Source organism: Pogoniulus pusillus, chromosome 3, assembly GCF_015220805.1.
Source record: "Pogoniulus pusillus isolate bPogPus1 chromosome 3, bPogPus1.pri, whole genome shotgun sequence".
Classification (NCBI taxonomy): domain Eukaryota; kingdom Metazoa; phylum Chordata; class Aves; order Piciformes; family Lybiidae; genus Pogoniulus; species Pogoniulus pusillus.
Window position 1 is genome coordinate 19,674,340 of NC_087266.1, and position 25,904 is coordinate 19,700,243.

General features: G+C 43.4%; 1 protein-coding gene across 1 annotated transcript in view; it reads right to left on the bottom strand.

Moving 5' to 3' along the window:
- Nucleotides 1-23,037: 23,037 nt before the first annotated feature.
- LATS2 (large tumor suppressor kinase 2) overlaps nt 23,038-25,904 on the bottom strand; it is a 51,119-nt gene continuing 48,252 nt past the window's right edge. The window contains exon 8 of the mRNA XM_064171714.1: nt 23,038-25,687. Coding sequence (XP_064027784.1) covers nt 25,193-25,687 — 495 coding nt within the window. The 3' untranslated portion in view covers nt 23,038-25,192. The remainder of the gene's footprint in view (nt 25,688-25,904) is intronic.

Below are 25,904 nucleotides of genomic sequence, written 5' to 3' on the forward strand. Positions count from 1 at the left end.
CATTGTAAGTCCAAATCATGCTGAAAGGAAGGTACAAACAGTATTAACCAGTGGTGCGCAGATGAAGATACAGGGGATAAGAATGAGCTAGAGAAGTGGAGCATTGTCTGTTTGTTCGTGTATAGTACCTGCAGCACTGTCTGAGCAGTGAACAGTGACAGTGGCCAGGAGCAGCCATGGCACACCCAAAGCAGATGTCAAGTTGCCACAATAGAATCCTGCAGAAGGGTAATTTGATGGGATGTCAGACATGCAGATGACTGGGTCACACTCAGTATACTCCATCCAAGAACTGAGTCACACACCTCTCATTTAGCATAGGTTTTCATAAGCAAGACATTACACTGGGATAAATACCATTGACACTGGGAAGCAAAATGTTAGTAAAAGAAGAAGTGTAGGCTAGGTGGGCAGTGTTGCTAGATCTAGACATTTGGCATCTGGTGACATGTATTCCTGGTTTTCAAGCTGCAATGGCACGAGCTTAATCGTTGTTTAAAACAAGTGAGTTAATTGTTTTACAGGAAACCTGCTGTCTGTGTTTTTGTATCTGCTTACATTCTTTTTCTTCCTGGCTCTCAGTTAGCACTTGGTGAATGAAGAGAGAGGGAGCTGAACACAACAGTCACTAAGTTTAGCCATTTTGACCTTCAAACTTATCTTCAGGCTTTATGACTGGTTGACTAGAAATGTTGCCTATGATTGATTCACAGTTGTCAGTTTATCAGAAATAACTTAGACTAAGTATTTGGAGAACATGTATATTTTCCTTCACACAGCCTCTGTGCTGCCTCAACCATGATCTTCTGGGATATTCAAGAAAAAATTACTGGTGTAGTAAGTGTTAGAATGATAGCTTAGCTACCCTGTTTTGTCTTGTCTGTAAGAAACACTTTAAAATCTTCATGCAGTAGATATCTATGTTTAAGTAAACAAAATGCCAACTCTTTCATCTCAAGACTGCTGTGAAGGCAAACTTGCCAACCCAAAAGGGAGCAATGCAGTACCAGTGTATTTTAGGCTACTGTCTCTAGACACTTACTTGTTTCATATAAATGTCATCCATTCAAGATTAAGTTGTTCTTTTAATTAGCACAGGCTACAGTACTGATGCTTTAGTCTCTCCTCTGAAATTATTCTGTTCTGATTCCTCTCTAAAGATGCCTGTGAAGAGTTTCCTACTCTTAATAGTTTATTACCAAGGCCATTTGCTTAGGAGGTGACTTTTCCATCCTTTCAGTAGGTTACAAGTTATAGACAAATTCTCACTGGTTCTGCATAAAAAGGGAGGACCTAAGTGAAAGTCTTCAGCAAGACTCTGAGTTAAGACTCACTTTCTTAGCACAAGGGGAATTGATGGGGCTGATCTGGATATCTGACTCTGTGTGTTGTATAGGTACAAAAGAGTAGGGTTTGGAGGAGCTCACAGGTAAAACATTTATCCTAGCTCACATAAAAAGATGCCAAGGAAGCTTTTTCAGTGTAAAAAATGTGCATGCATGCATGTACCAGTTTTACTTGTAGTATTTGGGAAGGCTGCTCTACCGCTTTGGAGGTTTTCCCTTAAGCAGCTCTGACACAAGCTAAAAAATTTTGCTCTTGTGACAAAGAAGACCAGTGCCATTCTGGGGTGTATTAGAAGGGCTGTGGTTAGTAGGTCGAGGAAGGTTCTCCTTCCCCTCTACTCTGCCCTGGTGAAGCCTCATTTGCGTAGTATTGTTTCCAGTTCTGGCCCCTCCAGCTCAAGAAGGACAGGGAACTGCTTGAAAGGGTCAAGTGCAGAGCCACGAAAATTACTAAGAAAGTTGAACACCTTCCTTATGAAGAGAGGCTGGGGGAGATGGGTTTTTTAAGCTTGGAGAGTAGGAGACTAAGGAGGGACCTCATTAATTGTGTTATGAACTATAATTATAAAAATATATAAATATAAATATAAATATGTAATGGGTGAGTGCCAGGAGGATGGAGCCAGCCTCTTCTCAGTGATGCCCAGTGACAGGACAAGAGCCAATGGGTGGAAGCTGGGACATAGGAGGTTCCATGTGAACCTAAGGAATTTTCTTCACTGTGAGGGTGGCAGACCACTGGAACCAGCTGCCCAAGGAGTTGCAGAGTCTTCCTCTCTGGAGACATTCAAGAACCATCTGGATGCATTCCAGTGTGATCTGCTGTAGGTGATCCTGCTCTGGCAGGGGCCTGGACTAGATGATCTTTCGAGGTCCCTTCCAGCCCCTGACATTCTATGACATTCCTTCCATGTGTTTATTCTAGGTATATTTAGAAAGTTGTGTTGCCTTATTTTTATTTTTGTGTGTTCATACAGGTTTAGAAAAGTTTTACTCCCATAAATAAGTTCCTTCCCATAAATAGTGTTTTCTCTGTTGCAACATGGGTTGATCTATCTGGAAAAATGACTACCACACTGGCGATGCTCAAGACTGTGTTTTACAAGAACATTGCTTTTTTCTGTAACTCTCATGGTCATTCTGCCCCTGTACTCTGCACTGGTTAGACCACACATTGAGTACTGTGTTCAGTTCTGGGCCCCCCAGTTTAGGAAGGACACTGAGATGCTTGAGTGTGTCCAGAGAAGGGCGACGAGGCTGGTGAGAGGCCTCGACCAGAAGCCCTACAAGGAGAGGCTGAGGGAGCTGGGATTGTTTAGCCTGGAGAAGAGGAGGCTCAGGGGTGACCTTATTGCTGTCTACAACTACCTGAGGGGTGGTTGTGGCCAGGAGGAGGTTGCTCTCTTCTCTCAGGTGGCCAGTGCCACAACGAGAGGACACAGCCTCAGGCTGCGCCAGGGGAGATTTAGGCTGGAGGTGAGGAGAAAATTCTTCACTGAGAGAGTCATTGGACACTGGAATGGGCTGCCCGGGGAGGTGGTGGAGCTGTTCAAGGCAAGATTGGACGTGGCACTTGGTGCCATGGTCTAGCCTTGATCTCTGTGGTAAAGGGTTGGACTTGATGATCTATGAGGTCTCTTCCAACCTTGGTGACACTGTGATACTGTGAAATGCATAGACCAAGGTTGTAAAATTACCCCCACTAGTTTCACGTCTGCATCGTTTTAGTGGCTTGCCCATTCCAAGATCACTCGATACACACAGATACATATATACATACATACATACGTAACAGCAGGAATTTTAGGGTGCTAATCCCAGAGTCTTACAGTAAAAATCTTCCTGCCATTTCTATTTTTCCACACATCAAAGTATTTTTTTTTCTTTTACAGTACTTTTAATAATCTTTTCAAAATGTGCCTGCCTGAATACTATTTGCAGATTTCATTAACTTGCTCTACTTTTTGTTCTCAAGCCATTTGTAAAAGTATTGAAATTAGGTCTATTTATAGGCTTTTCACCTCTTGACATGCCCCTTTTTAATGCAGTCTACGTGGCAGAAATACCGTCATCAGCCCTTCAGAGACTTCACTGCAGATTGGCTTACTGTTAGAATCAGGTCTGCATAGGGAAATTCATATAAACAGCTATAGAGAAGTTCCTAATCCTTCTAATAAATTCAGGACAGGAATTTAATTTTTCTTCATCTTGCAGGAGGTCCTTGGAAGTCTCAAGCAGTTGTGTTTGATCTGCATTTTTTTATACTTTTTTTCCAAATTTATAGAATCATAGGATTGTCAGGACTGGAAGGGACTTCAAGGATTGTCTAGTTCCAGCACCCCTGTCATGGGCAGGGACTCCTCACACTACATCAGGTTTATACTGCCATCCCATTTGTGTAGCCAATTCCCATTTATTTGCCCAGCCCTTCCTCATGGCAGCTCTCTGAGATCTTGTAGTCAGCCCTTGCATCAGCAGCTGAGAGCCCTAATCTTGCTTTGCTTTCTCTGGTTTGAGGTCTGGCAAAGTAGCAAGTGGGTACCTTGGTGGCCAACTCTTACTTTAGCTGAAGGAACTGGTCAGAAGATCCTTTTATTGGCAACCAGCAACAGAACAAGAGGACAGTCTCAAGTTGTGCCTGGGGGAGGAATAGGCTGGATGTTAGGAGGAAGTTCTTTGCAGAGAGAGTGATTGGCCGTTGGAGGCACTGTTCCTGGAGGTCTTTAAGAAAAGCCTGGATGAGGCACTTAGTGCCATGGTCTAGTTGATTGGACAGGGCTGGGTGCTAGGTTGGACTGGATGATCTTGGAGGTCTCTTCCAACCTGGTTGATTCTATGATTCTATGATTACCAGAAGTATTCTGTATGCTACCTGTGTTCAAGCACAGGTAAGGACCTGTAGTGATGGAATTAATTTTAGATCCTTTAAAGGTGCAAGAATAGTTTATGTTTTTGTCTCCACTGTTTTATATTTTGCATTTGTCATACTGAATTTTCATTGATACCACATTGTCTATGCATGTACTCTTACTAAATCTCTCTTACTAAATCCACGTCCTGCACCTGTTTGGGCTTTTTAAATAATTAGTTTACTTCATCAGTCTGCAGATTTTTTGCTTAATATTTCCCCTTCCATATGGTAGTATCTTAAACAGTAATGGAACTAGTAGGCAACCTTGAAGCACCTGTTCTTAATTTTTATCAGTTGCAGCATAGGTCTCTTTTAGGTTTTTCATATACTTAAACAATTACTTTATATTATCTGAAATTTCATTTCAGGGCCACTCCACTTTTCCTTAACAAGTCTCTTGAAAGATTAAATAAATATACATTATGTCTCCCTTTTCTATAATATTATCACAATATTTAAGTAATGCTTAAAATCACAGTATCACAGTATCACCAAGGTTGGAAGAGACCTCACAGATCATCAAGTCCAACCCTTTACCACAGAGCTCAAGGCTAGACCATGGCACCAAGTGCCACGTCCAATCCTGCTTTGAACAGCCCCAGGGACGGCGACTCCACCACCTCCCCGGGCAGCCCATTCCAGTGTCCAATGACTCTCTCAGTGAAGAACTTTCTCCTCACCTCCAGCCTAAATTTCCCCTGGTGCAGCCTGAGGCTGTGTCCTCTTGTTCTGGTGCTGGCCACCTGAGAGAAGAGAGCAACCTCCTCCTGGCTAGAACCACCCTTCAGGTAGTTGTAGACAGCAATAAGATCACCCCTGAGCCTCCTCTTCTCCAGGCTAACCAATCCCAGCTCCCTCAGCCTCTCCTTGTAGGGCTTCTGGTCGAGGCCTCTCACCAGCCTCGTCGCCCTTCTCTGGACACACTCAAGCATCTCAGTGTCCTTCCTAAACTGGGGGGCCCAGAACTGAACACAGTACTCAAGGTGAGGTCTAACCAGTGCAGAGTACAGGGGCAGAATGACCTCCCTGCTCCTGCTGACCACACCATTCCTGATGCAGGCCAGGATGCCACTGGCGCTCTTGGCCACCTGGGCACACTGCTGGCTCATGTTCAGACGAGTATCAATCAGCACCCCCAGATCCCTCTCTGTTTGGCTGCTCTCCAGCCACTCCAACCCCAGCCTGTATCTCTGCATGGGGTTGTTGTGGCCAAAGTGCAGCACCCTGCACTTGGAGCTATTATCAAGTTGCTGAAACATGATTGTCTTGTATGGAAAGCATAGCATCTCATGATTTTCTGCTGCCCAGAGAGGTTGTGGAGTCTCCTTCTCTGAAGACTTTCAAAACCCACCTGTATGCATTCCTGTGCAGACTACCCTCTGGGATGCTGCTTGGCAGAGGTGCTGGACTTGATGGTCTCAGGAGGTCCCTTCCAAACTCTATAATGTTCTGTGCTTCTGTGATTCTAGGCATTTTTGTATTCTCTAAGTATCATTTCAATAAATGATACATGTGAAAGTTATATTGATCCATACTTTTCAGGATCCAACCTGGAATTATTTTACAAAGCATATGTCCAACCCCTTGACCTTTTGGTGTTACTGCTAATTTAGGAGATACATTCACATGAAGCCTGGGGTTGAAGAGTTCTTTGGTCAGGATAGCAATGGATGTTTTATGAGCCAGTGCATCGTCAGAATGTGCTTTACCTCCTCAGGGCCATCACAGCTTTCTCATGCTATGACTTCCCTGTCTTCTTTCCTAGTTAGCAGAGTTAAAGAAATGCTTATTAAGAAGTAGTTTCACAATGTTTTTGTTAATGGTTTTCCATGTATGTTGTCAGTGAAGTTACATTCACTTGATTGTTCAGATAAACTCTGATGAAGTAAGTTGCATTATTTCTTCACACAAAAGCTTTGATTTATGTAACCACAGAGCAGTTTTATTTTGTGATTACATTTGTATTGACTAGAAAAGTAAATAGGTAATAATTTGGTTAGCCAGTCAGAAACTGAAATATTAGGCTATGATATAAAGCATCATATATCTTAGATGAGCAGCCTTGAGTATTGAATTCTTAAAGGAATATTTGTAGTAAACAGCTGAAATTTGCTATGAACTCAGCTTCCCATGCTAGGTCTGTTAAAGCTGTGATTTGCTTGCAAACATTTTGTGAATAACAACCCCCATGATGTTTAATTTGTGAAACTATATTTTTGCTTGGTGAGCTGCTGGTCTCATATGATTAAAACCTCAGGACTTGTTCCAAGTGCAATTCCCACAGAATCATGTGTGTAGGGTAGGATCAGAGGTGAAAGCTGATGACCTGAGGTCAGTGTGTGATCTGTTTGAAAAGAAAAACAGTAACATAGGGGTGATGGTTCATGATAGGCCAGATTGTACTCATGGATTTCCTTGTAGTGGGTAGAGTTTGTCTTGTTACAATTTACACTGATGCTTTTCAATGAGAGCCACACGTCAGGCAGTCCTTACCCTGCCTGTCCTGACCCCATCCTTCCAGCCCCTCAGTTCCCTGTGCTTAAATTGTGCTGACGTGACTGTCCATGTCACCATGCACTGAAGTGGTTCAGAAAATCAGCCCAGCTAAAATCAGCAGCCATTGTATTACTGGCTTGTTTTCTGGCCCGAGCTCTCTGTTCTAAGTTTGCTGCCCAGCTGCACAATTATACCAACACAACCAGAAGTGACATCTCAAGGGTGGTGGAAAGCAACAGCGATGTCCAGCACAGCTTCAGTGGGTTAGCCATTAGCTGTGTAATCCTCACCTACAAAAATCCAACAAGCAACATTCTGATCCTGTCCTTTCTTCCTCTCGCCTGCCTCTTGTGCAGTTCTGGCACAAGCACCTGTAAGGCTGCGCAATCACCAAGCTGGGGGAACTTTCCTAACAACAACAAACTCAAGCATTTCTACTGCAGTATTTCTCAGCAAAATTAATCCCCCAGTCTGGAAAGTCCCATGGTTACAGAGACACCTGTTCTGGGAAGAGGGTGACACGGGTCTGAAAAGTCAATGCAGCTAGGGAAGAGAGCAAGCATGTAGGATGCAGTTTGATAGTACAGATGCTGAATGTTGAATCACAGCTTTGGTAGCCCAGCAGCCTAGTTAAGTAGCCTAGTCTGCTGTTCAAAATGTTATCCATTGAGGAAAGAACAATAGTGTGAAAAATATATAGAATCATATGTTTGATCCGATCAATTCGTGGCAGGAGGCTCAGGACAGGGAGGAAGGGGGGGTTTGAATGGAGCTGCACTCCTTGCACAACCATCACAGAAGCATACACTTGGCTTAAGATAACAGCAATAAATGATTAGAAGCTAGAAAGCTTGGTGGAGGAGTGAGGCAGGTGGAAGAGACAGCCTTTGCGCATGAGCAAACAGAGGACTAGTTTGGAGTTCAAGGAGCGGACACTTGAGGAAGACCCCTTACTTCATCCCTGAAGACCACCAGAGGGACCACCGAGTAAAAAGAGACATGCGTGGAAGAGACACCTCCCATTCTTAGAACTGATAAGCAAAACCCAACCTTTTCTTAGAATTAGTAATGAATATGTAATAGAATGGGATATAAAAAGGGAACACTAAAAACAAAAGGTGTGCGATAGGGTAGAGCAGAGCCTCCCCACACACCCAGGCCTGTACATTGCTTGATTCCTGTGACTCTATTAAAGCCTTAACTTGCATGAATGCAAGTTTATGCCTGTTCTTTATGACAATAGCCATCTTATAATGAAGATATATTTTGTATGTTACATACTTTGAAAATTTGCTTCTCATATACCATGGAATCGACAGGGTCACTTAATCCTCAGTGGTTGGATTGAGTCTGGAGGCATTACCCTTAGAAGCATGCCTGATTATTTAATATTTTTTAAAACCCCATCAACTTTAAACTCAGCTTAATTCTTAATACAACACCCAGGGTGGGCAAACAACCGATGTCAATTTAAACACTGAGTGTAATTGTCCTATACAACAAAAAATATTAGGTAAGGATCCTGCTTTGGAGAAATGGAAGCAGCAATCCTAATTTACAATCAATTTCTACACATAATTTGTAAATGCTCCGACAGTTTATTTTAAAACTATCAATTTAAAAAGCAAATGGATAATTATCAGTAATTTACTGTCAGTGAAATATTCCCAGCTAGGATTTTAATTTAAGAAAACAAAGATTATCTGTTGGATTACTCATCTTCAGAAGCAGTTTTCCCTGTGCAGATCACCTCACTGCTTCACGTTATTCTTAGCTGTAGCATCTGCCAGCAGATTTTTCAGTGATCGTAGATAATGTGTCATTTGAAAGTGAGCATCAGAGTAAACAGTCTGCCTAAATGTCTAGAACTACTGCAGTAAACTACTTCATTTTAGCCTCAAAGGTAGGCTATTGGTAATTTATTCAGGATGGTTTACCTCGGACTCCAATCACTCCAGAGGTCAAAAAGGTCAGGGTTTCAGTGGGGAATAGAAAAATGCAGGGCTTGGATGTTTTCTGAAGCGTGGAAATGCCATTTTTGTCTTAGAAAAAATTGAGACCAAATGCAACCTGTATATGGATAAGAGAGGGAGAAAAGCCACATGTAGTGAGAAGGTATTATGCTGAGTTAGGTTTGGTTTGTTTCTATTGGACATTCAAAGGACTTGCAAAATGCTGAAGGAGGTTTTTTGTTGGGATGCTGGAACAGTGTGACAGGAGCCAAGTAATGATTGTGTTTTCTTTGTTCTGTTGCTGCTGTTTTGACTCCCTCCATTCTTCAAAACCATTAGCACAGGACTTGTTTTATTTGGTATCCTAAGTACAGCTTATTGTCAGCAGCTGCATTTAGGAATAACCTTTACTGGACTAATCCAAGTAAAATGTTTCTTGGTGGTACTATGCTGGAACATGGGGAGAAATACATAGCAAGAGGCAACAGCAGCATAGTAAGATCTGTACAGAAGCATTTCAGTGGTTCAGGCAATGCCACTAGCAAAAGCTCTCTTTGCTGAGATCCAGCAGTGCAATGTCCTACATCCTGTCCTTTGCTAGCTGTAGTTTTGACATCAGGATGTGTCTAAAAAGGAAAAGAAAAGCATTAGCATTGTTTTGGGCTGAATGAACTCTGAAGCGGAAGGCTAAGGTGATTAAGGCAAATAAACTCCAAGAACGTGTTTATTAGCCAGGAAGTGGTTATTACCAAATTGGCAGGAAACGCACTGGAGGATGATGTACCAAGTCCAGCATAGCTGTATGCATCAGTCATCTTTTCTCAGTGGTGTGGAAATTTTGAAATGATGCAGGCAACTGCATTAACTTCTGTTAATGCAGGCAATTTTGTCTGTTTCAGCCACTCCTGCAAACAACTCCACCTTTATTTAAAACAAGCTCATTTAATTTCTCTACTCCAAATATTTCAGTGCTGTTGAAGTGGGACTGGCCACCATTATCACCCACAGTGTTCAGAGAGGTGGCAGCTGCACTGGTATCACTGTGACAAATGACATGTATAATGCTATGGCAAATGACAAGAAAAAGCAGGGAGAAGAAGGATGGAACATGAGTAGCATCAGAGGGATCCTTTCAACAGCTGTCACTGCTGGAGGCAGCTTCTCATGACATTTGCTGATACTATTCAGCGAGAGGTAGGATCCAGGGGCAGGATGATATCCTGCCCTAGGATCCACCTTCTCTCTTCATGAAACAGTTTCAGGAAGATGATGTCTCCCATTCTATTAGAAGCCATGCAGGCTTCCCAGATGACTAATAGCATCCTTAACTGAAGGAGTCTCTTCTAGAAACTGCAGGATGGTCCAGCTTCCATGACCTGTTAAACTCAGTACTGTATCCACACTGCAAACCTGTCCATGGACTACCTGAAGCTGCTTAAGAGAACACCAGCTGCCTGTGATTGCATCCTATCCTTCTTTTCCTCACGTTTTCTTTCTGTGTGAGCATAGCTGTACTTATACCAGGAGTGCTGTGCTTGCAGCAGTTGAGGTAGACAGAACAGTGGCTCTAACACAACTAGAAAACAGGAAAATTGTCTCTTCTCATCTGAGCTGAGCAGTGCTGCTGTGTACTCCTCCTCATCAGCAGGTGAGCTGCTCTCCTGCTTATCGTAGAATCATAGAATGTCAGGGGCTGGAAGGGACCTTGAAAGATCATCTGGTCCAGCCCCCTTATCAGAGCAGGATCACCTAGAGCAGATCACAGTGGAACACATCCAGATGGTTCTTGAATATCTTCAGAGAGGAAGACTCCACAACCTCCCTGGGCAGCTGGTTTCCATGCTCTGTCATCCTCACAGTGAAAAAAAATCCTCCTTAGGTTCACACAGAACTTCCTGTGCCTCAGCTTCCGCTCATTGCCCCTTGTCCTGTTGCTGGGCATCACCGAGAAGCAGCTGGCTCTCACCTCTTACATATTCATAACTATTAATGAGGTCACCCCTTAGTCTCCTACTCTCCAAGCTAACAAGCCCCAGCTCCCTCAGTCTCTCCTTGTGAGGAAGATGTTTCACTTCCTTAATCATTTTTTTGGCTCTGTGTTGGACTTTCCTAAGCAGCTCTCTGTCCTTCTTGAGCTGGGGGGCCCAAAACTGGACACAATACTCCAGATGAGGCTTCACCAGGGCAGAATAGAGAGGAAGGAGAACCTCCCTCGACCTACTAACTGCACTCCTCCTGATACATCCCAGAATGGCAGTGACCTTCTTTGCCACAAGAGCATGCTGCTGGCTCATGGCCATCCTTCTGTCTACCAGGATTCCCAAGTCTCTCTCCCCTTCAGTGTTCTCCAGCAGGTCAGTCCCCATCCTAACTTGTACATGGCTAGAAAGGGAGTTGACTGGCAACAATTGATGCTACCCTAAGGCCCCATCTGAGAAAGAATTGTATAGGGCTTCAGCCATGAAGGAATAGTAGTGCCCAGTGTAACAACGCGATTGATCCAGATTCTCTGGCATGAAGGTAAGAGCCCTTTTCAAGAGTTCTTTTTTAGTTCATAGAATCAACCAGGTTGGAAGAGACCTCCCAGATCATCCAATCCAACCTGTCCCCGAGCCCTATCCAGTCAACTAGACCATGGCACTAAGTGCCTCATCCAGTCTCTTCTTCAACACCTCCAGAGACAATGACTCCACCACCTCCCTGGGCAGCCCATTCCAATGCCAATCACTCTCTCTGGCAAGAACTTCCTCCTAACATCCAGCCTATACTTCCCCCAGCACAACCTGACACTGCGTCCCCTTGTTCTGTTGCTGGTTGCCTGGGAGAAGAGACCAACCCCCACCTGGCTACAGCTTCCCTTCAGGTAGTTGTAGACAGCAATGAGGTCCCCCCTGAGCCTCCTCTTCTCCAGGCTAAACAACCCCAGCTCCCTCAGCCTCTCCTCATGGGGTTTGTGTTCCAGGCCCCTCGCCAGCTTTGTTGCCCTTCTCTGGACACATTCCAGCACCTTAACTTCTCTCTTGAATTGAGTAGCCCAGAACTGGACCCAGTACTCAAGGTGTGGCCTGACCAGTGTTGAGTGCAGGGGAAGAAGTTGTTTCTTAGTTTTGTACTGGAACTATTCTTCAAATATTTTGCTGTCATCAGTTATTTGAAGCAGTGAGTTACCTTATGGCCAGCTCTGTGAGTGGATGCTTTCCTGAATACTGAGTATGAAAAAAAACCTATAGGTAAATGCCATTAAGATGTAAGTAATGATGAAGCCTACAATAAGAACAATATGAATACATAATTTAATTTGATTTCAAGGCCTTATTAGTGAGAGTCAAGAAATTAAAGCCAAAAAGCCTCTTCTTACTGTTGTGGTTTGGTTTGTTTTTTTGGTTTTTTTTAAATCTCTGGAAAATTCCAGAAGGCAATCAATGTTTTGCTGTTACAGCATGGTGTAATTTTGTTGTAAGCAGCTATTGAGGTGACAGTTACCTTGGCTGTGTTTCAGAGGAAGCTGAGCTGCGTGTGTCCTTTTGCTTTGGCCAAAAGACACAGTACTACAACAGCTCCATCACAGTTCCAGACCTTGTTCAGGTCTGACACCTTTGTTTTCCTTTCCTCAATTGGCCATGCCACAGCTTGTGATACTCTGCTCTGGTGTGAAGATGACTGCAGTAGCTTGTAGTTAGTGGGTTTGTTATAGTCCAGCTGTATCATTTCCGTGGTGGTGTAATGACTGTATTTATTTCTGAAAGTACTCTTGGATGTCATTTTTTGAAGTGCCAGGCAATTGAATTTAAAACCTGAGAAATCTCTAAAACCAACCTGGAAAAGATGAAGTCCCTTTTAATTTGCAGTCCGTCTCAGCCTGTTGATGCAGCCTGACTGTTAGTTGGCCCTGGCTTGCAGGTCTATGCCCAGTCTGCATTTACTGGACACAGTTCATCACACAATCATCTTCATTTATGGGCTTGTAAAATACTGTCCCTAACAGAGACAGGTGAAGAGAGGCACAAATAGTTCTTTTTGACTTAACAGCATCTCCTTATGCACCCGTTTTAAATGACTGTATGAGCATCCTGCCACAAGATGGCCCCTACCAACCGCAGCTTGCATGCGTCCAGCCACTGGCTTCTGTTTATGACAGGGTTCAGGAATTACTGTTATGTTTTACTCTGCAAAATGCTTTCCCAATGTATCAGGCTTGTGGGATGTGATTGCCTTTGAGTGACTAAATGCTGAGTCCTCTTTGCCCCATTCAAGAAGTGATAAACGTCACAAATATAAATTCTCTCTACAGTTAACTTGGTTGTAGACTGCACCATGTCTAAAACAATCAGATTGAGGCTGGGATTTTAGTGCTGTATCAGTGGGTCCCTCAAAAGCAAAAAATGTTCTGTGAGGAGATGGTCCAGTGGCAGGGCTGAGGTCCACACAAAATGCTCACTCTGTAAGACTGAATTACATTTCCTGAGCTTTTTTTCATTCCTCAGTTGCTGGACTGGGAATGTTTAGACCAGCAATTATTAAAGTTAGGCTTAATCTAGTGAAACCATGCAGTACTCTCAGATCTTATTAGCATCAGCAGTTGCTGAGGACAGCCAGACCTCAGCCTTGAAGATTGCCAAGACCATAAATAATTCTTAGGGCAAGCTGAGTATCTTATTACAGTTCTTTGTTGAGGGTACCACCAGAGACAGCCACACCTGATGTAGAGAAAACAGCCCAATGCCTATGTTGCCTGTTTGGTACCTCTGCCCAGAGATCTTCATCTGTTTGTGGGCAGTAGACATCTAAAGCCCATCATTCTCTCCTGGCAACAATTGGGAAGCTGCTTTCACTCAAACATAGTCAGTGGCCTCATGGCTGGAGTTGGGAGGGTAGCTCATGTTGGACTTCTGCCTCTTCTGAAGCCAAAAGTTTCCCTTACCCTTCTTGTGACAGTCCATCTCATAAGACCCCTCTAGCTCTCTTGATTTCAGATATTAGAGATGTTTTATTTTGTCCAAATAGCTATACTGAGCTAGAGAGGGGTCAACTCTATTCGTTAAAAAACGAATATATGCTCTTACCAAAACCCTGTATGAATTTGTATAGGCTATACCATAGCAGCTGACTTCAGATACAGAGGAAAAACTCAAAAATCTTGCTCTGAAGCAGAAACTTCACCCTACACCCTACCCCAGTGCTCTCTTGAGCAATTCATTTAGCCACCCTTTGCCTTAGAGATACCCATAACACGTCTAACAAAATGGGCTCTGATGGTCAGTTAAGCAATCCCTTGTCTGGGTTGTGAATCTCATCCTGTGCCAACCTGAATCAGCTTGAAGAAGGACCCTCAGCAGCTTTAAAGGAGTGGGTGCAAGGTTTGGTATTTGAGTATCTTTGTCCAATTAATTCAGGGACCTCTTGGGATTTGGATTTAGTGGGGTCTTGTTTGGCAACCTGAGAGTTGTCAGAACAGTCAATGAGGCAAGAGTCAATTAATCACATGCATGTAAGTTCCTTTTTAGGAACTGGGTTTCAGCTCCTATCAAAGGTATAACATCTTCATCCCACTGCTCAGGAGTCTGTCAGGGAGACCCACGATGGAGAAGGGAAAATACAAGTACAAGCCTCTGCATCCCTCTACCTAATCTCAGTGATAAATATTAAACCAGAGGCAAGGGCAGACTAGAGGGGTATCAGGACAATGCATTTTCCGAAGCGGCATCTCCCCTCATGTTGCTTTTGGTCTGCTGACAGCAAGTGTGGAAAAAGAAGGATAGGGAGTCACCAAGGCACAGGTATTTTATGAAAACATCATTACTGGTCACCTCTTGTTTCTTTTCACAGGAGCTGATCAGCTACAGCTGCCCTGTGCAAAGACTCAAAGGGAAATGTTTCACCTCTGTCTCATATCTCAGAAGTTAAAAACAAAGCAGATGCTGATTTGCACAGGTGTCCTTCGTTGTCTTTTCACTGAGCTTTAAACATCCTTCTCTGCCTGCCTCTGTATTTCTAGTGCTTTTGTCTCAGGACATTTACCAGTGTCTGCTCTGACAGATTCTAATACCCCCTTGTGACCACTTAACTGCTGTTACTCACTTTAAAAATAAATACAGACACTAGGGGAAAGCACCTTAATAAGAGGACAATATGCTCATGTTAATTTAAGTGAGCTTCCCAGTGCAAGAGAAAGCCATCTGAAAATCAGGTTACGAAGACTGGGTAAACCTGCACTATTCCCCCTGGCATTCTGTAAGCAATTAAAAACTTATGCTAACAATACAAGCTTGACATCCAGTGTCCTGCAGCATGGAGTTGTGTGGTGCCCACAGGAGGCACTCTAGAATTGCAGAGAGCCACAGAAAGCATCACTGATTGTGTAAGTCCTTCATAGGCAAACCACTGTTGATTTTAAAAGGAAGATAAAAAGCAGCATGTGGAATCTGAGGTATTAAATGATATTATGCTGTGTTCAAAACCATTCCTGGGCTCCCAGTGCTGGGGTAATTCAACATCTCTTGGTGACAGTCTTGACGGAGATGAGCAGTAATTATCCTACCCAAAAGAGGGCAGCAGTAAAACTTCTATGGCCTATTTCATGTTACATTAAAAAACGGTTTCCAGCAATGACAAATGTTGTTTCAAGTAGCTCAATAACTGGGAAATCTGCCAGACCCTGGCAGCAGAAGCTGTTATTTTATTGATATTTCACAAAAGGAAGTCAAGCCTGATTATGTATGTTGATGCTCAGAAAATGCAAAGTAACATTTAAATTCATAATAAAAGGATGTTAATAGTGAGGATGTTAATCATTCCATTTAAGTCAATCAATTAAAAGCAAAGCAAATTCATCTGTATTGGGTTAAAAAAACCAAAACAGTGATCTGCAATCTGTTTTGGAGAGTTTCTTCCTTGTGCCTTGAACTCCAGCTGCTGTTTCTGAGGCTGGTCTGTCTGTACCACACCACAGTTATTCCTTAGCAGGGAACCACAGTTAGTCCAAGACTCACTTGTCATCTTGTCATCACTGTTTTCTTCTTACAGGGTACAGCCATGCTTTATTTTCCTTGCTGGTTATCAGCTGGTAAAAAGAGGTTTTTTCCTTCCAGATAAGCTGCTTTCCATCTTACTGATCCTTTTTTAGTACTGCTGAGACTTCCACTGTCTGTCTAGGGGAGCCTCCAGCAGGTCCTGGGAATCCTTGGCCTGGAGCCACAGATTCCTGTGTATTGCAGGGGGCCCTACATGTCCAACCATGCTGAATTCAGACTAGGCTGCTTAGGACAGTGTAAGGTCACTTCAATGTGTCTTACAGCTGAGGGGGAACAGGAACCCAAGCAGGAATATACTGGAAGCAATTTACTGTGCTTCGACAAAACCACTTATTAAATCAGCTGATTCCCAAACCAGCTGTTAAAAATCTCTCCAAGCAATCTCTACACCAGGCAATTATAATTTTGTAGCTTGCCACCAAGTTTCTCACCCTCTGTAGGAGATTTGGAAGTAGGCTCAATTTAATAGGGACCAAACACAAGAGTAAAGCACTGCAGACACAGAAGCACTGCAATGATGGTAGCTTCTAGGACATTGTCTCCAACCTGCCTGAGGTTCTTCATTTTGCTGTGATTTTGAGTAATCAGACTTCAAGATGATGATTGTATTAATCACCAGAGCCAAGACTGCTAGGAACATGGCTAGGGAGCCACACGTGGCAGGAACTGTGTGCCATCACTATGTGGGCTTCAGTCAAGGAACACTAGGAGGCCTCTGTCAAACAGCAACACTCTGTGGGAATAGGCAAGATGGAGATGCCCTGGCATGCTGCTTGCTGTAGGTATCATTGCTATGCTCCGCCTGACGTCTTACAGGCGCTCCATGTGCCGTGCTCACCTGTGACAGTGGAGGTAGAGGCTTGGCTATCATCCATGGATGGCTGCATGTGCTCCATACTGAGCTTTTCTGGAACAGTGAGATGACAAGTGCCCTGGGCTGTGACCATCCACACTGCTCAGCTACCTGCTGGTCTTCTGTTAGGCTAGTCAAGCTAGCAGGGACAGTAAAGCCATTGCTGAGGGATGGGGCAGGAGTCCCAGTCAGTATGGACACAAGCCCATCGGTACCACTTGGCTTCAGGAACCATGGTCGGCTCCTGGTGCATTTCTGTCAGAACAGGTTTAGCCTTTGTGATATGTTTATGTTGTGCTTTCAGTCTGCTCATGGCCTTAGGTCACTATGCCTGAAACTTGCCAACCCTGGAATGCTTTGACGTCATTGTGTCTTGTCGCCTCTATTACTTTGTACCTTCCAGTGGGAAAGCTGCAGAGCAGATCTGGGCAACGGTTCGTTTTGAAAGCAACAATAACAAAATGTTCCTGCATAGCTGCAAACACACTGCCACTTGGGACACCGATTCCAGTGACCACTGCTACCCTGAGCTGAATCACAGTAGGAAAAAAATACTGACAGATCAGCAAACCACAGCATTTCAGTAGCATGAGGCAAGCTGTGTGCGCAGCGGTGTCACTCCCTGGGTAAATAAGCTGTAGCCTGCCTCACGTTGGCACTTTACACAGCCTTGCTTCCCAGCGGTTGGCTCGGACGTGGGTATTGCTACTGCGGTGCAAGTTCAGCTGCTCAGCTTAACCCCTGTGTCAGGCAGGGTGCTGTAACTGTGCTGCTGCATGTGTATGGGCTGGCTCCCCCAGCACCACACGCCCTCCCTCCGTGGGAGGTGCAGGCTCTGCCCCAGAGCATCACAACCTTGGTACCGATTCTGCCGCGCCCCTGGCTCCCAGCCCTGGCTGGGATATGGATTACATTTAAAAAGAGGGCAAGAAGACTGATGGCCTCAGAGTTCCATTCGAGGGGAGATTGTTAATTAAGTTCTATTTAATTCCAGGTACTACTTGGGTTGCTTTGACCTCTTTTGTTATTTTTAGAGCTAGTTGAAATTGGCAGGTGCTGCTGTGTGGGAAATTGAATGTTAAAACAAAAAAAATCCTTCAGGCCAAAATTGGAATGCACAGCTGGAAATTTCCAAGAAATAGTATTCCCAACATCTGCTCTGGAAGCATCAAAATGACCTAGTCACAGTGCTTAGGTTTTAGAATGTTGACTGTTCTATGGTTTATACAACACAGGACCTCTGCCTTTTTATTACAGTTTTTGCTTTGATTTTTTTTGTAAACAAAGTTGGGGGTTTTGGTTTGTTTTGTTCAGTTTTTTGTTTTGTTTTTTGAAAGTGTGACTGTAATGCACCAGTGACTTATCCCCAACTATTTTCATTTTCTCCAATCAATATTTTCCTGTGAGAAACATTTTCTTTCGGGGAAAAAAGAAAAATCAAACACTGTGGCTCTGAATTTGCCTGTTTCTGCGTGGTGACTTTTGGTCTTCAGCAACACAAATAGAGTTCCCTGAGGGAAACAGCCTGTCCCCAGCTGATCCCTGGGAATGGAAAGATGACTTTCTTCTGAGAGATACTTTTACTTAGATAATTCTTCCAGTATGATGGAGGGGCAGAGTGCTGACTTGTGTCAGTGTTACAGTCCTACTGCACAGCCAGGACAAGGCATCTTTAAGACACTGAATTTAGAAAGCATGTTACTCCCCCTGGTGACATGCCAGAGGTGTCCCACAAGGCTTGCAGCAAATCATCGTCATCCTGAGCAGTGCCACATGCATCTGTGAAACGGCATCTGTTCTCTGGCAGTCACCCTGCTTATCTACAGCTACGTGGGTGCACATTTTCTGACAGGGATCTCTTTCAGGTGAGACATGGTCTGGCTGTGCACAGCTCCAGTCAGTGGTGGACAAAGAAAGGGGACATCCCTGAGATGGTATGTTCACCTACATCTCAAGAGCTTCATAACCCTTTAACTGCATTTTCTTTCAAAATCTTTTGGCTTGACACTGTCTCTCTGTGCTTTCCTACAGCTACAGGGCAATGCTTGATGACAGTGAGGCTTTTGTGCAGTGCCATGATGCCCAGAGCCAAAACAACTATGAAGTCTCTACTGCAAGGCTTCTCTGAAGGCCTTGGGGAGCAGCACATTTGGCTGGCAATGGCCACCTCCTGCTCCACTTAGCCGCACTGAGCCTCTCCTGCTGGGGGAAGATGTGCCATTGCCAGAGGCTTTCACTGGACAAAATGCTGACTGGCCCAAGCACTGGCTGTAGGCCCACAGTGAGTGGGAGGCTCTCCAGAGGTCCCTGCCAATTGGCCTTTCTGTGGTCCTATTGTTTATCCACCCCTGGCCTCATTCAAAGCAAAAGCAGATGTAAAGCCAGACATGATACCCACTGCTGTTTATGTCACTCCCTGGTCAGTTTGGGTATCTGTGGTTTCCCTGGGTCTACCAAAGTGAGTTCCTCCTTCTGTTACGAGTTTCATCATAACATCAGGTTAAACCACACTCTACCCAGATGCTTTTGAAGCTGTTATCCTGTAAATCAGTCCTGAATTTTGACCTTTTGTATCTGCTAGTTTTCAGGTCTAGAAAACCCAAAAGCCTCTCACCAGTCCCCCAGTGTTGAGCTAAAACCATACACTATAAATAGCTGGTGAACACACCTGCAAGGTATTGGACAACTGAGCTTTTCACAAGAATGTGCAAAGGAAAATTTGCCCTGGTGATAAGTTCCCAGCAGCAAAGTTGGACATCTAAGAAGTAAATGTGTGCTCCTTCCTTTCCCATTTGACAGTTGCATTAGTCAGCACAATCTAATATCCCTTAAGTGAAGTTAACTACTCTGAAATTTTTCATTAGATGAACCAAAGCTAAAGGCAGCTACAGAGACCAGCTTACTGCTGCTGTTAAGGTCAAGAATGAGCTATGCAGTAGAAAGCAATCATCAAAAAGACAAAACAACTCATCAGACCATAAGGCTACTGCAACAAGAGGCTGAGATGCTGCCCTCAGGATGCATGACAATTTTCAAACAGCATTACTGAAGAAATTCTATCAGACTTGCCACAGTAACTTGCAGGTCCTTATCCTTTCTAACCCAGTTTCCCCTCCAGCCATAGTAAGCTATCAATACTCCATTTGGAAAGGAACAGAGCTCTGCAACCAGCTGTTGCAATGAAAAGAGGAAAACAGAACAACAGCCATAACTCCCCAGAGGCATAGAAATAGGAAAACCAGAAAAGCTAATACTTATGACAGGTATATTTATGGGACAGTTGATGCAGCCTTCAGAAGTAAAGTTGGGAGTTTAGGGGGAAAACTTACCAATTTCATGGCATGTGGTGAGCTCCTTCATAGCACATGGCTGGGAAACCAGCAGCAGCGTAGTAGTGAGCTATTGCCCAGCTCTCCTTTAAAGTAGCCCTGGCATGGAGGCAGTGTGGGAGCCAGGCAGCACAGCGTCTTTCTTCCCTCTACAGTGTGGCCCAGAGTTGCAGCTTTGGCTCTCTACGTATTTGCAGGTTCCCTCCTGCCCAGCAGGACTCTAAGGAGTGTGTTGGGGATTATGTGCTCCCAAAAACTGCAAGACAAACAGGAGGCACCAACACAAATTTCACAACACATGCCCGTGGGGTAACTGCTGCAGAAAGGCTGGACCATCTTTAAAGTCTTTTTCCTGGCTGCTGTTTGTGATCTAACACAATCAGCTGTTTGCTTGCATCCATGTGAACCCCTCAGACATTCAGTTACCCTTTTCTTGCAACAGCCGAGGGGGCCAAATGCCTAGAGCTTTCCTGGGTCACAGGAATCCCAGGACCAGCACCAGGAGGTGTGGCTTACACCCTGTTGGTTTTTGAACCCCACTAAAGTTTAAGAAATATAGAAGGCCTGCTTCATGAAGCTCCACTTTCTTCATGTACCTAAAGAATAATAGACACAGGCACAGGTATTCTTCATCTTGCAAAACTGAAGTAAAGGAACCTTCCAAACCACAAGAGCTGACAAGTCAGAGCCTCAGTCAGTCTATTTGCATTTCAATTGCCCATGTCACCAGGCTGCAGTTTCTTTTGCAGGGCTTGGAGCTACTCCTGCATTTGCAGAAGGTGACCACAGCCTCAATTTATTTTGACAAAAATGAGCCTGGGACTCCCTTTCTACTGAGTGCTACTCACTGTTCATTCATGGCTCAGAACAGCAACCAGAGGAAAGCACAAATTCATCTTCTTGCTGCAGCAGATTTCTTTGCCAGAAAAAACATTTCTACACTTTTTTTTTTTTTTGGTGTGTTTTAATGGTTGCTATTTCTACATTATCTGCTCCTAAGATTATTTCCTGTGGGAAAGATTTAATATTTTTAATTCAAATAATAATAATTTTAGTAACAGTTCTATTTTCTGCCAATGTTTCTGCATTTTGGGATTGAACCAAATTGTTCTAAATTCCTCTTGCGACAGTTTCTCTAGGAAAGCTTTTAAATCAGTTATTTCATACCTGAAAAGAACAGAATTTTCTTATGTTTATGGTTTTCCATCGAGTTTCAGGCTATCACTTGCTTCCTGCATAGTTAACCTCATTCTTCTACTTCCATTTAAAAGTCAGATTCTTTACAGTATCACAGTATCATCAGGGTTGGAAGAGACCTCACAGATCATCAAGTCCAACCCTTTACCACAGAGCTCAAGGCTAGACCATGGCACCAAGTGCCACGTCCAATCCTGCCTTGAACAGCCCCAGGGACGGCGACTCCACCACCTCCCCGGGCAGCCCATTCCAGTGTCCAATGACTCTCTCAGTGAAGAACTTTCTCCTTACCTCGAGCCTAAATTTCCCCTGGTGCAGCCTGAGGCTGTGTCCTCTCGTTCTGGCGCTGGCCACCTGAGAGAAGAGAGCAACCTCCTCCTGGCCACAACCACCCCTCAGGTAGTTGTAGGCAGCAATAAGGTCACCCCTGAGCCTCCTCTTCTCCAGGCTAAACAATCCCAGAGTCTTCTTCAAGGGAAAGATTCTTCTTTCCCTTGTTTAGCCTTTAAGCTACTTGAGCCAGGTACCTGGTTATAACTCCTACTGTTAGCTCTATTGCATCCAGCTGGGAATCATTTGCTTATCAAGAACTGTTGGTGCTGCCTGGCACAGGTGTGATGGGTTTCAGAGGCCCTTGTTCCTGTGCCACTGGCACCCTTGCCTTGTAAAGTTTCTGTTCTGGAAACAGCAACTACGTACATTTTTGGAGGCAATTATTTACACTTCTGTACACACAGTATGTGGTGTTACTGCACATACCTGTCTTTGATGAAACTCAGGAATGAGATTCCTGCCTCACTGAGATCAGCAGCAGGTTCACAGTAAAGTTAGGATTACATCTCAAGTGTCACCTGTGACTTTCGCCAAGAACACTACTTCAGAATCAATAAACTCCTTACTTTCAGTCAGGAATCTGAGGGGGTTGTGTTGGTGGTTTTTGGTTGTTGTTTTTTAAGGAAGATAATTTTTTTAGACAAGCACTGAGTTGACAGAACTTCCTAAATGAAGACAATCAGGTGCTTTTTGCAGAAAGTTCAGCAGAGCCAAGAATACTTAGAGCCAGTCCCAATATAGGGTGTTTTGTTTACTTGCCCAAATTTCATATTTACTCCAAGTTTCTGTTTACTCCTGAGATGTCTGCAAAGGACCTGGGCCTTCAGAGACAGTGCCTGATAAACTTGAAAGATTTTTCACATCAGTTCTTCTCTAGGTGAAATGGGAGTTGGCTTCTGTTCCCTGCAGCACAGATTTAAAATGAGTACTGTGTTCAGCTTCCTCCTGGGCTGATCTCTCTTGTTTTGCTTAGTTGCAAAGATTCTGCATTTGCAGACACCTCTGCATTTGCTCCCTCCTTAGAGGTGTTCAAGGCCAGGTTGGATGAGGCCTTGAGTGACCTGTTCTAGTGAGAGGTGTCCCTGCCTATGATGGGGGATTGGAACTGGATGACCTTTCAGGTCCCTTCCAACCTAAACCATTCTATGAAATTCTGTGCCCCTGCTTACTGCAGAGGGAGTTGGACTAGATGAACTTTGGTGGTCCCTTCCAACCCAGACCATTCTATCATTCTAGGACACCTTATTTACATCTCAGAAATGCATCAGAGGCAATGGCCAGAGCAGGCAAGGACACTGGTCGTGGTTGCCCTGACAGAGCCATTGCTGCAGATACAGTGACTGCATTGAATTCTATGCCATCTACTGAATTGGTCACAACAAGGCAAGCCTTCCTGGGTATCCTGCCCTTGAGAATAAGGGCCACGAGGTCTTGAGGTACCCAGAGATCCCACATTAAATGCTGCAGGACAGGTGAGATCTGGATCTCATGTATAGCTCAAACCCATCACCAACATTACAAAAACAAACCCATTAAAAATTCTGCCTTAAACTGGGCAGAAATGATCCTTTTCAGGAACACACAATGCATTATAGGTTTTGATTCAGGTTTTAATAAATTGTGCCAGTAGAAGCTTTCAAAGGCAATGATATATCAATAAATAACAGTTAAATTGAGTTCCTGAGAAAGAACCTACCACATGAAAGAATGTCAGATAGATGTAAATAACAAAAAAAAAAATGGCATTACTATATAAAAAAGCAGTAATACTGAATCTTACATGAACTGTCACAACACAAGCACTGCATACCTCAGAACATTCCTTTCATACAAATGTAAACAAATACACAATCATTTTTCTTTAGTTTAGTTTAGGCTGATGAAATTTATATGTTGTTGCTTAGATATCTAAACAATGGATAGGATAGGATATGCTAAAACATTAAGGAATAATATGTGGAATACTATATGGAAAAAAAATAATGAAGCTCCAGATTGAAAAATAAAATAAAGCAAAACACACATTAAAGGAGTGTTTTCCTGAAATGTTATTTCATCAATCACTTTAAATAGGACTGTTACACTAATCTGAATTAAGGATTTTTGTGTGTGTTTACTTATTTAGTTATATATAATATATATGCAAATATGTATGGCTTAATTATCTTTAGTATTCTGATATCACCTTGAATAATTCTCACTTACACATATAAGAAAAATGCATATTTTAACATAGTTAAGAACTGATATTTCAAAGTATGCCTATAATTTGACAGAAATGAAGGACTATTGTGCTCCATCACAGCAACATTTTAAGCTATGGAAAACAGGACAGAGTGACCCATGAACAATGCCAGCAGTGCCTCAGACATTAGGATCCTAAAGGGATACACAGCCAGTCACCCAGAGAGCTCTGACGTCCGGAAAAGCCATGTACCTCCGCCAGGGTCCGCAGATGTCTGTGGAGCTGCACTCAACATCAGCCTCATTGCACTTAGGATCTCGATGTGTTACGGCGTTGGACGTTCTGTTTTGAAGAGTTGAGCTACATCTGTTAGTACTGCCAGTCCTCAGCAGTGGACACTGTGCTGCACGCTACCTGAATAAGCCCAGCTGAGGCTGCTGCTGCAAATTAGTTTTGCAATAATGGTCTTGCTACTACTGATCCTTTGTGGGGAAATGTGTGTGCTGATGATACAGGTTTACTAAAATGATCTATGACACATCAGACCACAAAATCACTATTCAGTTATAACCTTTGCAATCTGTTTTACAAAATTAATATTGGATACAATCATTAAGAGGAAACCATCCACACAATACACTATCAACACACGGTTTAAAATGGTCTAATTTTAGACCCTTAGTTAAAAATGGATCCACAGGACCTGCCTGTGAATGGCAAGAAAAGGCCATTTCAAATAGAAAAACACTGCTCATGCAACATTCTTCACACACTAGACAATGAAATCACACCCAAATTGTCATGTGCTCACGCTTCCTATTACACTCCAATAAGCAGAAAGAAATAAAGCAGCTTTAAGGTTATGTCACAAGTTTGAAATGTTGAAAATACATATAACAGACAAAAATCACGGTGTGAATGCAACAGCATCAGTAACATTAGGGAATTAGAGAGTGGGTTTCTTTATTTCTCTCTTTTTTTTTTTTTTCATCTTTTTTCTTTCTTATGTTATTGCACAGAGACCTTTCATCACATGTTCTTCAGCTTTATGCATCTTCCTAAACGTGAAATAAGTGCTATGGATAAAATAAAAATGTAGAAAAGAAGAACAGCAGCATGATTTGTCAAAGTTAATCCCTATAATTTAGTAGGAAAAAAAACCAAAAACCCCTGCTATAAACAAAATATAAGTGCTCTTTATTCATTTAAAAAATAACGCTGACAGTTGCAGAAGTCTGTAAATGTTAATCTGAGTAGGGGGGTGCTGACCTCCAATATAAATAGGCCTAGAAGTGATAGACTGCTGGCCTTGCGGATCTTGGTGAAGACCAGAGTTTCAAGTGTAATTATCAACAGAGTTATTTACAGTAAAACTGACCTGAACTTTCAAGAGTGCCATTTTTAGGACCTGGCCCTGCAAGCTTCTGACTCCCCAGGATGCCTCTAGCCTCAGGTGAAGTTACACCTGAACAAGCACTGCAGGATCAGCTTCTAAAGGATCAGTTAAAGGCCCTACTGGATTTGAGATTAGTCTTACCTGGAGTACTTTATACAATAATTTACACATATACAGGCTGACAAGCTCCGGCCTGATCCACCACACCTTTATCTTCTACATCAGATTTCTCAGACTGGCCAAGTTCCATTCCAGAAGGCTTGGGATACCTGAATGGATACCCGTTGTCATCGAAGAACCTTCGGAAAGTAAACTCATAGAAAGCATGTTCTGTGTGTTTGCTGTTGGAAGAGGCTAGTGGATCCCATGTTCTGGTGCTGTCACCGCTAGCATCGTTCCAAGGACTTTCCTCTTCAACTGGATCAAAATTTGAAGTGTCCATTGGATGGCTGATCTTTGGGACATAGGGAGCTGGCTGCCTACGGATATCAGTAGAGAAGTCCATAGAGTGAAAGAAAGAATGGGCTTTAATGTCATCCGCTCCATTTCTTCCAAGTCTGTCCTCAGCAGCACAGCAGAGCTTTGTGATGAGATCGGTCGCCTCAGGGCTTAGCTTGATCTGTGAGGGAATGTGCAGTGTGTTCTCCCAATTTATCACCTGGAGGTAAGAAAGATATTAAACTTCTAATCTTGGGAATGGAATCCTTCTGATTGCCAACTTCAATTGTACAGAAGTATGCATTCAACTAGCCAATCAACTCGACACCATATTTATTTTAGAGGTTCAAGAACCTGGTGATCAGATTGCATCAGTTGTTAATAATTACTTTAATGATTCAAGAAACTTTGTCTAACAGCAGATAAAAGGAGCTATT